General features: G+C 41.2%; 2 protein-coding genes across 2 annotated transcripts in view; one reads left to right on the plus strand and one right to left on the minus strand.

Annotated features, from left to right (window-relative positions):
• Window positions 1-12,957, minus strand: part of LOC129526252 (uncharacterized) — a 110,951-nt gene that overhangs the window by 77,692 nt on the left and 20,302 nt on the right. The gene's annotated exons all lie outside the window — the stretch shown is intronic.
• LOC101135732 (phosphatidylinositol 3,4,5-trisphosphate 3-phosphatase TPTE2-like) overlaps window positions 1-12,957 on the plus strand; it is a 63,440-nt gene that overhangs the window by 43,066 nt on the left and 7,417 nt on the right. The window contains exons 9-12 of the mRNA XM_063697631.1: window positions 1,809-1,870; window positions 3,965-4,045; window positions 7,660-7,765; window positions 10,032-10,123. Coding sequence (XP_063553701.1) covers window positions 1,809-1,870; window positions 3,965-4,045; window positions 7,660-7,765; window positions 10,032-10,123 — 341 coding nt within the window. The remainder of the gene's footprint in view (window positions 1-1,808; window positions 1,871-3,964; window positions 4,046-7,659; window positions 7,766-10,031; window positions 10,124-12,957) is intronic.

Raw genomic sequence — 12,957 nt, forward strand, 5'->3', positions numbered from 1 at the left:
TTCACATAACCTCATATTTCTCAAAGACGTTCCTCACTTTTTAAAAATAGTTTTTCTTTATTTTTGTCTGACTGCATTAGTTCAAAAGACCAGTCTTCAGGCTCTGAAATTATGTCCTCTACTTGGTCCAGTTTATTAATAAATCTTTCCATTGTATTTTGAAATTCCTTAAGTGAGTTTTTTTAATTCTGGAAGTTCTGATTGATTTCTTTTTAAGATGTTTATCTCTTCCTTCATTTGCTGAATTGATTTGGAAGTTTCCTTTTGTTGATTTCAACCTTGAATCTCATTGAGCTTCCTTGGAATCCATGCTTTGAATTCTTTATTGTCATTTCTGAGTTTTCATTTTGGTAGAAAGCATTGCCAGAGAGCTAGTGTGATCCTTTGGTGGTATCACTACATGCAGGTTTTTCATGGTGCCAGAATTCTTGCACTGGTTCTTCTCATCTGGAGATGCTAGCACTTCTAATTTTTGTAACTGTTTTTATGTGGGTAGGATTTTTTCTTTATCTTTTCTTTCCTATATTATTATTATTATTATTATTATTCTTTCCCTTTCCCTCCTCCTTAGGTGATGTGACTTTAGAGCAATGCTAGGTAGGTCTTTTGGCCTTGCTTCTATATGCACTTCTATCAGCAGGTTTTATATTGGGTATGTGGTTTGACCTACAAGCCAGTAGATGGCGCCGATGGGTAAGAGCTGGCTGTGGCCAGTGGTGCTGGCTATATACTTGCTGTTTGTTTATTGGGAAGAGCTCTCTGTTGCCTTAGGCAATGAGCTGATTCCTGGAGTACACATTAATCTGAGCTCCCTCCTAAACCCTAGGGGAACGGGAGTTAGGTGGGGGTGTGGGAGGAAGATGGGTGGAGCCAGATGGGGAAGGTTCCCCAGTGTTGTCCTGCTCTCAGTCCAGGTTTGGGAAAATGCCTGCAGCTTTTCCTTGTGTCCTTTCCTCACAAAGTCTCCAAGTCTCTCGTTAAATTAGCTCCAGGACTTGGGAGAAACAGTGCCCTTCCTCGGTCCGGGTTGCTTGGATCCCCAGTGGAAAGGTAAGACAGAGGGATGCTGTCTGCCTCTCTCACATACTGAGGCTTTACTCGCTTTTATCAGTCGAATGTTGTCACAAGAGCTGTTTGCCTGCGTTGTCCTCCCAAGGATCTGGGGTGTCCTTCATAATTCCAGGGAGTTGTCGTTTTCTTTCTTGAATTAAAGTTCACAGAGTTGATCTTTATGTACTATCTTGCTATTTCCAAATGGCTGAGGCATGCTAAAAGCCTGTAATCTGCCGTCTTGGAAAAAAATCCTTGCATTCTTAAGAGAAATGGCACTTGATATTGATACGTGGTATTTCTACACTGCTGAATTCACTTTGAAAAAAATATATATTTTTATATCTACATTTATATGTCAGACTGGTATAAAGTAATCATCTACTGTATTTATGCAGTTTTGGAACCAGCTATATTAGTGTTACTAAATGAGCTGGGAATTTTTCTTTTTTACTGTTATCCAAAAGAATTTATATAAGACATGAATTATTGCTTTCGAATAGATTTAGTAAAAACCTCATCTTGTTCTTTCGTGGAGAGGTAGTGAGAAATATTTTTACCGTAAATGTAATTTATTTTCCACCTGTGGGGCAGAGGTTGCAGTGAGCTGAGATCGTGCCAGTGCACTGCAGCCTGGGTGACACAGCGAGACTGTCCCAAAAAAAAAGAAAGAAAATCAACTTAAAATGAACTCCTGGAATATTTCTGAGTGTATTTTTATACCAAGCATGTTCCTTGAACTAACTTTTCTTTTCTAGGAAGGACCGGAACTATGGTTTGTGCCTGCCTGATTGCCAGTGAAATATTTTTAACTGCAGAGGTATGAAAGATGTTACTATAAACTTTGTCTTAGGATGACTGAGTTTGCTAGTTCTGAAACATCACTGGTAGGATGTTAAGATGATTATTTTAGTCATGGTGCTTAGTGAAATTGTAATTGGAGAAGTGGTTGTTAAAAAGTCTGTTTTTGATACTTCCTTGTTTAGCATGCACTGGTTAGTAGCTGGCTTAAGAATCTCTTTGGGCCAGGACTAGAGTGAGGTCAATGAGGCGCAGAATTTAAGAGAATGCTAAAAATTGCAATAATTAAAATAAATGATTTTTCATGCAATATTTAAGAAATAAAAATTAATGCAAAAAAAACCATGAGGTATACAATATCAACATTTTAAATAATGACAAGACCTGATGGGGCAGGATTAAGGTGAGGGGAGTAAAGCCATGTTACACAGATACAAAAAACATTCAGTAATCGCGATGGTTCCCTTACCTCACCTGGCCCTGCTGTTCTTCCTTCCTCATGAGAATAGTATCAAGCTTAATTAGATAAATTCTCCAAAGGGCCTTGGCAATCCTCACAACTCTTAGGTAGATAAAAGGCAACATTTCACAACTCAAAGCCTCTCCTGCATGTAAATACCTCTGCTTAGTCAACACATGTGGAGTCTGTGGCCTCTAGAAATTTCTGATAAGACAAGGTGGGCTGTTTCCACCTACAGCAGTGTTCTCAGTCATTTTTCTTTCCGCCATTTTCTTGCTGAGATCCTACCATTTCCAGCAGCTCCGCTTGAGTTGTTTGGCCTACAGTCTAGGGAAGAAGTGGTGGTTCTGCACAATGCCCAGCACTCTAATTCCACCACCTTTGGTTTTTCTAATTTGAGACACACAGATTTTGAAAATGGATGTTCTAGGATGGTGTTTTTCAAGCTATGGATCATGATGTATCAGTGAGTTGTAAAATAAAGTTACTGGGTTGTGAATAACATCTCTTAAAAATAAAATGGAATCGGCCAGGCACGGTGGCTGATGCCTGTAATCCCAGCACTTTGGGAGGCCGAGGCGGATGGATCACCTGAGGTCAGGAGTTTGAGACCAGCCTGACCAACATAGAGAAACCCTGTCTCTACTAAAAATACAAAATTAGCTGGGCATTGTGGCGCATGCCTGTAATCCCAGCTACTCGAGAGGCTGAGGCAGAAGAATCGCTTGAACCCAGGAGGTGGAGGTTGTGGTGAGCTGAGACCGGGCCATAGCACTCCAGCCTGGGCAGTAAGAGTGAAACTCCGTCTCAAAAAAAAACAAAACAAAAAAAAACTAAAGCTAAAACTAAATAAAATGGAATAGAGCAGAATAGAAAATATGAAAAGGTTTAAGTATTGGTGTGTGTGTGTGTGTGTGTGTGTGTGTGTGTGTACTTCTCCGAGGTTTATTAATGTGGATTGCAACTTAAAAAATGAAAAGTTTGAAAGCTACTGATACAGAGCCCTAGACTGAAAACCAGAGACTTGTATTTCAGGCCTGTGCTGCTTCTAACTGGCTGCAGCATCTCCATGGCAGATTGCGTAGTTTTCTTTTGGTCTCAGTCTTCTCATTTGTAAGATGGAAAGAAGGGTTGGACCAGATGATTTCTAAGGTCTTTCCAGCTCTAAACTTTTATGTCTTTACGAAACCTTGAATGAGAGAAGTCTTTGATGTGACTTTGTTAATTTTGGTAATTTGGGTAGCCTTTGCCAAAAGACCACTGCGGCTGGGCGCGGTGGCTCATGCTTGTAATCTCAGCACTTTGGGAGGCTAAGGCAGGCGGATCTCTTGAGTCAGGAGTTCGAGACCAGCCTGGCCAACATGGCAAAGCCCCCATCTCTACTAAAAATACAAAAAATTAGCCAGGTGTGGTGGTACACGCCTGTAGTCTCAGCTACTCAGGATGCTGAGGCAAGATAATTGCTTGAACTCGCGAGGCAGAGGTTGCAGTGAGGTGAGATTCTGCCACTGCACTCCAGTGTGGGTGACAGAGCAAGACTCCATAAAAAAAAAAAAATCACTGACTTTAGGAAAGAAGGTGGTTTTAGAAAGACTAAGGTACCTAATATAGAAAAGGAAAGAGTGCAGATGAACCGTGGTTCCTTTTTTGTAGGAAAGCTTGTACTATTTTGGAGAACGGCGAACAGATAAAACCAATGGCACTAAATATCAGGGAGTAGAAACTCCTTCTCAGGTAAGTTTGCTTTTTAAGAAAGGGAGCTTTTGTAGGGGAGTGGGTTAAGATTGCCATCTGTTATTTGGTTTCATTTTAGACTCTTCTCCTTTGGTGATCAGTCAGCAGCATTTGGGCACCCTGCGACAGGCCTTGGTCCCTCCCTGATGCTAAGGGTCATGCTTCAGGTGCCACCCACACGTTGGGGGGTCTGGCTTCTCCTCAGAGCATCCTGCTTTCTATTCTATACTGGTTATTGTTTACGGAGCCCAGGAGTTGATTATTTTCCCAAAGCAGGAAAGTCCAATACCTAAGGCTCCAGGACCCTGAAGTTTATCTAAAATCACCAGCCTTTGATTTCAATGTAAAAAAGATCTAAGTCTTTCACAGATCCTTATTAGGGCAATTCAACCCTTGCAGAACATCACAAAGACTGTTCGTGGGTGACTCCCGTGTGTGTGTGTGTGTGTGTGTGTGTGTGTGTGTGTGTTGTGGGGGAGGTGTATTTTAAAAGAGAAAGAAAAGGGGAAATAAACTTTTCAAAAACCCTTTTATATACCAGACAGTACCGCACTTTTACATATCTCATTGAAAACCCATAACACCTATATGAAACATATGCTGTTACTCTATTTTTTCTTTTAAAAATAATTTCGTTATGGAAAATTTTAATCATATACAAAAGTCCAGAGAATCATACAATATATCTCCATGTAGTCATCACTTCGCTGCAACAATCATTTCAGCCTGCAACCAGCCATGTTTCATCCATACTTTTCCCACTCCACTCACACCCCCAACCCCACTCTCCACTCTTGCTTTCCCCAAACCTGGATTATTTGGAGGGAAATTTCAGTCATCAGATCATTTTATCCCACAAGTATTTTAGTATGACATCTAAGTACTCTTAAAACAACAACAAAAAACCCTTAATAACTTTTATCATATCTGAAATATTACACTTTAAAAATCCTTAATATCAAATTTCTAGTCCATGTTTGTTTCCAAAATTGTCTTAAAATCTTTGAAAATTTAGTTTGTTTCAGTCAGAATTCAAACAGCATCCACACATTTCATTTGGTCGCTATGTCTCCTAAGTCTCTTTTAGTTCATAGATTTCTTGCCATTTTTTATTGCTTGTAATTTGTTTACTGCAGAAACCAGAATGTTTATTGTAGAGCATTTACAACATTCTAGAGTTTGCTGAAACATTCTAAGAGTTTTACATTCACTATCTCATTTAATATTCTCAGTAACTCTATGAGTAGGCACTATTATGATTCTCATCTTATAAATTAGAAAATTGAGGTTCAGAGAAATTAACTTTTGAACCAAGGACTGAAATCTAGATGTCAGACTCTGAAGCCCATGCTGTGCACAGCTTCTCATTTATATTGCCTTTTCTATATTGCCCCTCAAACCGAAGTGAGAGTGGGTTGGGAATTCTCAAATAGATTTGGATGTGGCTGTAAATGAGTTTTTCTTTAGGTGGTGGGAACTGAATAAGTACTCTTGGCCCTGTTATAAGAACACTAACTACTGTCCCTGTTTAGTTTGGGCAAAAGAACTCAGCCTTATCCACTGATACTTTTCTCCCACACCCAAGCCAAAAACAAAACCAAACAAAGAACAGTCATAGACCCTAAGCGAAAAGGAATGTGTGGATTTACTGAAATGCAGCCCTACTCATGCCATTTCCATGCTCAAAATCCAGAATATGTCCCCACTGCCAGTAGCAATAAACTAAATGTTTCAACCTGGCACTCAAGATCCACAGTTTGACTTTTCCAACCTTTTCTTCCACTATGTGCATGCACACATCCCACACTCTAACACATTTAGACTGTGTGCTGTTTCCCAGCCTATGGACACTTGATTCCCTCGTGCCATTGCTCATGCCCCTTTTCCTAGAGTCCCTTTCCCTTCCCAGCCTGAAGTAGTCTCTTGCTTTTTCAGTTCCTAAAGCCCTTTGTGTTTCTCTTAGGGATGATATCACTTCGCATTATTCTCTAGCTATTTGAAGTGGTGACTTCTGTTTCCCCTTTAAAGGCAAGGCCCATGGCTTACCCATCTTTCCACCCTTTCCTCATAATATCTTCTTTGTTTGTAGTGAGTACCTCCTATGGGTTGGTTGTATGAATTTCTACTACCAGTCCATGTTGTTTTAAGTTGTAGTAGAAAGAAGCATGGGAGCAAAAGCAGATTGAGGGCCCTGGCAGGTTACAGCCTTTAGGGGAAGGTGGAGAATCTGGTGGCAGGAGCCAAGAAGATGTTAGATAGAGCTCCTTCAGCAACTCACCCCACACATCTCCCCATCCCCATCTCTTCTGTAGTCATGCATAGTTTCCCAAACTTTAGTCCAGAACTAGCACACCAAAGGCTGCAACTGAATCTCTTCTGATTGACTGAGAAGGCAACACAGGGTCTCAGCTGCACGTTTGAGAGATGTGTTGGCAAGACCTCAGGACAGAGTGCCCTCTGTGTCTGGTGGTGATTCTCGGATACCATCACATTCTGATCCTGCATTGTGGGCCATTCTACTGACTACATCTACTCCTAAGTTAAGACTTTCATGAGCCTTCCTCATGACTGGCCCTTTCTAAAGGAAAGTATGGCAGTTTGTTACTTCTATGAACATTTCTCAATGGGTAAGGTAGAGTCCATGAACTTATGAGTACTTTTTTTTTTTTTTTTTTTTTGGAGACAGAATCTGTCTGTCACCCAGACTGGAGTGCAGTGGTGCAATCTCAGCTCACTGCAACCTCGACCTCCTGGGTTCAAGCAATTCTCCTGCCTCAGACTCCCGAGTAGCTGGGATTACAGGTGCCCACCACCACGCATGGCTAATTTTTGTAGCTTTAGTAGAGATGGGGTTTCACCCTGTTGGCCAGGCTGGTCTCGAACCCCTGACCTCAAGTGATCTGCCCACCTCGGCCTCCCAAAGTGCTGAGATTACAGGTGTGAGCCATCAGCCCAGCCAACTTTTGAGTTCTGAACCAGTTGATTCAGTACCAGAGCTCTTCAACTCCTTGAAGATAGATTCAAGGAGAGCCATTGTGAACAGCTTGCCCTAGGAAAAGGACAAGGCTAAGGGAATTCCGGGGCTTCCTTGTGAAAACAGAATTGGGGAAATGGAAAGTGAAGAAATTCTAGCTGTCAGGAACAAGAGAAGAATGACGGGAAACCTGCTACTGAGATATGGAGGTATTCCTCTTGAGTTTTCACATATGGCATTCTCTCATGCCCAGGAACCTGCTCTTCACTAAACCACACACCTTCCTCTAACTCAGTCACAACTAAGCTTCTATCTGCACACTGCTAATGCTGTAACTGTTTTGTTGTTGGTTCTGATTAGTTGCCCTCTCAACCATAAGCAGCCTGTCAACAAGACCTGGCTCCATTCTTGTCACTTCCCCATAGCACTTAATTCAGTATTTTTTCCCCAAGATAGATAGTTGTGAGGCAGCATCCCTCAAAATATCTAGTAACATAATGGCATCCAGTAAATGTTTCCTTAATTATTTACTGCCCTTAACCTTTATGCAAAAAAAAAAAAAAAAGGGAAAACTAAAAATAGGAATGCTGACTTTAGGCTTTTCATCTCCACTTGAAGTAAGGCTTCTGTTGCTTTTCAGAATAGATATGTTGGATATTTTGCACAAGTGAAACATAGCTACAACAGGAATCTCCCTCCAAGAAAAACACTGTTTATAAAAAGATTCGTTATTTATTCGATTCATGGTAAGTGTTTATGTAAAATTGAAGAATTGGGCAGGAGGGCCAAGGTTCCCACTCTGGGAGGGTTTTGCTCATTGTTATATACACAGATGATCCTAACTTATACCTGTCTTTTTACGTATCCTCATGCATAAACTCCTCCTTAGGTATGCTCCTCCTCCTCCTGGAATTGCCCATTGATTGCGAGCCCTTAGATGTTCTTCACTTTTTCTTTTCCATCACCAATTTGGAGGACTTCATCCCCTTCCCATCTCTCCTGTTCTCTTTGCTCTTCTGGTCACAACCCAAGGTGGACTTTTCAGGGCAGAGTGAGCCTCTGATGAGGGAGGAGGAGGACCCATGTGCCTTCAAGACTGGTTATTTCTCATAACCACCTCTAGTTGAGAGTTTGTCTTGGTGGAGGTGTCTCCATATCATATCATTTTCTTACCTTCTTTCAGAGGCATATTTTTTTCTCATCCCCCTGGGCTCTCTCTTTCCCCTCTGTCCTCCATCTGTCAGCCTCTCACTCCCAGCCACTCCCATACCTTGTGGCTCTCACTCCCAGCCACAGTGCTGGGGGTCAAGAAAAGCCTCCTAGGAGGAGCGCTTAGGTCTTCCCTGCCTGAATCTACATGAAAATGGAAAGGGTTGGGAGAGAGTGGGGCTCTATGGAGGTATCTTTCACCCGCCTAGCTGTTACCAAGTATTAGCAGTTGTAAAAATCCATATAAACATCACGAGAGCTATTTGCCTGCTTCCAGAATGTAAGCAGAGAGAGAAAGCTGGGATGCACTGTTGCCCAGGGACGCAGGGAAATTGGTCAGTCGTACACCTCCAGGACTTGAGAAAGAAAGTGCAGAGAGAAACTGGCCTCCATTTCCATGTCCATTTCTCCATCACCAACCTTGCTTCCCCTGCACAGCTTAACACTCAGTAGAGGTGGGAAAGCAGGATGTGTCTGTGTGGAGGGGATGGGGTCTCACCACTCCCACTGCCAGAGAGGTAGCAGGGAGGCGATGCATCTGAACCCCTAAAGCAAACCTCTTACAACAGCCAGTGTGTGGACCTGAGGTGGTGCCACTGCTGGGTGTTATAGGCGCCATGGTGCTGGAGTGCTTGTGTCCACACAGAGAGCCTAGTATTTTTAGCCTCCTGAGTTTCGTTCTACATTTCACTGATTTCTGGTGGACATCAATAGAAAGAAGTTCTGCACCTGGAATGGGAAAGAGGGAACTGAGGCAAGAAACTGATTTCTAATGACCAATGAATATCATGGTGTTAGTGAAAACAAAATTAAATGAAAAGAAAACAAACGGCATATGAGATGATCAATCAAGAATAATTAATACACTCGTTTATTAGAATATTTGTTTTAATTCTCTACTTTTAGTTTTGTGCCATTTTAAATTAAAAATAATGTAGAGTTGAGATGAAAGCAATAAAAAATTAATTGGAGCCTGAGAAACAAAGCCTTTGAGGAAATGCTAAGGAAGCGGGTCATTTGAATTGAAAAAAAAAAAGGGCAAAAGAGCCTTTGTCTGTAAATATATGTTGAATACCATGGGAATTTTTGGATGTAACCTATATTTTTATAGAGATTGCATCAGGAACTAGACTTAAAGTAGGGCCAAAGTAATTTAGAGCACAGTATTTCTTATTAAGAATCATTATGATTAGAAGTCTGAAGAAAGCAACACATTAGCAAGAAAGGTGTCAAGTCACCTTCCCTAAATATATATATATCTATATTTATTCCCTAAATATATATATATATTCCCTAAATATAGATATATATATTTATTCTCTAAATATATATATATTTATTCTCTAAATATATATATATTTATTCCATATATATATATATATATATATATATATATATATATATTCACACACATACTTTGGAGACAGAGTCTTGCTCTAAGTCTCACTCTGTGGTCCAGGCTGGAGTGCAGTGCTGCGATCTCGACTCACTTCAACCTCCACCTCCCAGGTTCAAGCGATTCTCCTGCCTCAGCCTCCCAAGTAGCTGGGACTACAGGCATGCACCACCACACTGGGCTAATTTTTGTGTATTTTTAGTAGAAACGGGGTTTCACCATGTTGATCAAGCTGGTCTTGAACTCCAGACCTCAAAAGATCCACCTGCCTAGCCTCCCAAAGTGTTAGGATTACAGGCGTGAGCCACCGTGCCCAGCCATTTTTTTTCTCTTTTTAATCCATAATGTTAATTGGCAAGACATTTTGATCTTCACACTAACCAACCTAACTTTTTAATTTCATTTAGATGTTGGAACAGGCGACGGATATGATCTAAAAGTCCAAATAGTAATGAAGAAAAAGATTGTCTTTTCCTGTACTTCCTTAAACAATTGTCGGGTAAGAGAAAACATGTGAATAGAAAAAATCTGATGTTTGTTTTAAGGCTGAATGTCAAACCAGCAATGTTGACCTCCCTAAACTATCACTTACCATAAAGAGATTCCACGATGCTTTCTGGTTACCATCGTGGTGTCACTGGATTTGAATGCAAACCGGAGATAAATTAACCTGTTTGTTCAAAACAGTTTTTTCAGGGTACTTTCCAGAATTTATTTCTGTTCAGTGTTGCTTTGCCTTTCACTTTTCCACAAATGCTGATCATGTTCCCAGGATTTTAATTTACATGTCTGGTCATTTTTAGCCATATTCTCCTCTTCTCGGTCATTTTATCTTTTATTATATAGCACTGATTCTAAAATGTTAGTGTGCATGAAAACCACCGAAAAGCTTGTAAAGATTTACATTCCTAGGTTGTACTCTAAAGTATGATTCAGGAAATCTGGAATGGGGGCAGGAATCTATAGACTTAGCAGTGTCCCAAGTGATTCTTCTAAGTCAGAGGTTCTGTGGGATGACCCTGTGAGAAACAATGCACGAGTGAATGAATTGGGGAGGAATCTCTTTATCCAAAGCAAAAGGGACCTGGTAGTCAATGTTTTGCTACAATGAAGAAATGCCTAAAACTATATACCTTTTCTGAAACAATAAGAAAGCTTCCTTCATGGGTCTAATAACCATAAACTTTTAGAATTCCTACCCAGGCCTTTGTCTCAAATTCTTTTATTACTAATCCTATTCCCTGGCTCTCTGCACTGCACCCACTTTTTTTGGCCTCTCCCAACTGAGGGCATTCACCCAGGCCTGATCCTTGGCTTTCTGTTCTTAGCAAATGCTTTATTCTTGGTTAAAGAATCACCCATTTCCCTTACTTAAACTATTATTTGTTCATTTACTGACGAGGTATTTCTAGTCGCCCACTGAGTTGTAGATGCAAGAGCTGCAACATGAACAGTTTCCACTTGAACTGAAACGCTGTTGCCAGTCTGAATTATCAAGGACCTTTCTCTGCTTCTGCAAATGGTACCAGCATTCTCCCACTCAGGCCTTGGGCTTTGATTCTCTTTGCCTCGGCTCCCTAAATCCAGTTAGGCATCAATCCCTGTTGACGATGCCTTTGAAATTTTTCTGTGCTCGCCTTCCTTTCTGTTCTCACTGCCACTAACTGTCCAGAACCTCATTTGCTCATGCCTAGATTTCTACAATCCTCTCCTTACCTTTTCTTGATTCTTATATAATGCAATGTATAGAATCCTGAAATATGCATACTGAAATATTGCTCTCATTGTGAAAAGTTGTAGGTAGAGCAGAAGACACACTGCATGCCCATGGTCGAAGCCAGTTAACATCTTTGGCTTAACATCCTTACCTGTAAAATAAATATCACACCTCAAGTGTTATGGGAATTAAATTAGATAATATATATATGAAGTTGCTTTGTAAACTATAAATCACTAAATAAATGTTATATGTGATAATTATCAGGCCTCTTTGTCACATAGGAAATACCCCACGATATTCTTCAAAAGCCTCACTCTTATTTCCTTGGCTCTTGAACTCTGAAGATATAATAGCCCTAACATACCTGAGCTTATTTTTATCAGTAGCTCAACCAGCAGACTCCATTCCAAATAAACTGGGTCATCCCCTTTGGCTCTTGGAACACAACTCTAAGTTATTTAGTTAGTTAGTTGGTTATTTCTTTCTTCCTTCCTTCCTTTCCATTTTTTTACCTTGAGTCAGGGTCCCATTCTGTCCCAGGCTGTAGCACAGCGGCGCGATCATGGCTCACTGCAGCCTCAACTTCCTGAGCTCAAGCAGTCCCCCAATTTTTTTTTTATTTTTTGTAGATATTGGGTCTTGCTATGTTGCCCAGGCTGGTCTCAAACTCCTGAGCTCAAGCAACCCTTCCACCTCAGCCTCACAAAGTGCTGGGATTATATAGACATGAGCCACACTGCCTGACCTTTTTTGTTGTTTTTCTAATTTCTACTTTGCGTTATTGCTGGTCTTTTTCCCTCTGTATGGACTAGATTCTATTTTCAGAGCTTTCATGCCCAATTTAATTTCTACCTCCTCAATGAAATTTTCTGCACCTCCTGTTAACTAGCCTTCAATGGTGCATAAGAGCACACCCAGTCTTCATCATACAGATTGAGAATTATATTCCATTCTACAATTGTTTCTTTTTTTCTTTTTTCTTTTTTCTTTTTTTTTTTCTTGAGACTGAGTCTCGCTCTGTCGCCCAGGCTGAAGTGCAGTGGTGCCATCTTGGCTCACTGCAACCTCCACCTCCTGGGTTCACGCCAGTCTCCTGCCTCAGCCTCCAGAGTAGCTGGGACTACAGGCGCCCGCCACCATGCCCGGCTAATTTTTTGTATTTTTTGAGTAAAGACGGGGTTTCACCGTGTTAGCCAGGATGGTCTCGATCTCCTGACCTTGTGATCTGCCTGCCTTGCCCTCCCAAAGTGCTGGGATTACAGGCATGAGCCACCAGGCCCGGCCTCTGCGATTGTTTCTTATGTGTATAGCTCCCTGAAGGGATCAACTGAGTCTGCACCTCCTTTTGTGTTTTTTACAGGGCCTAGCATAGATCCTTCTTACTGTGGGTGCCATTATTTATACGAGAGTGAGTCAAAGAAATAGTATATCTTCAAAGTCATTCATTCCAAAACTTGAACTATCTTTGGTCACTCCATCCGCAGCTGGTAATGGTCAAGTCCAAAGATCCCACTGACAAACACAAGAGTTCTGATAAAACACGATGATCAGGGGGACCCCACCCTCCCCTCTCTTGGGAGGGGCAGGTGGGCCCACCCCCCAAGTGTTACAGA

This window comes from Gorilla gorilla, chromosome 14 (assembly GCF_029281585.2).
Source record: "Gorilla gorilla gorilla isolate KB3781 chromosome 14, NHGRI_mGorGor1-v2.1_pri, whole genome shotgun sequence".
Taxonomy (NCBI): Eukaryota; Metazoa; Chordata; class Mammalia; order Primates; family Hominidae; genus Gorilla; species Gorilla gorilla.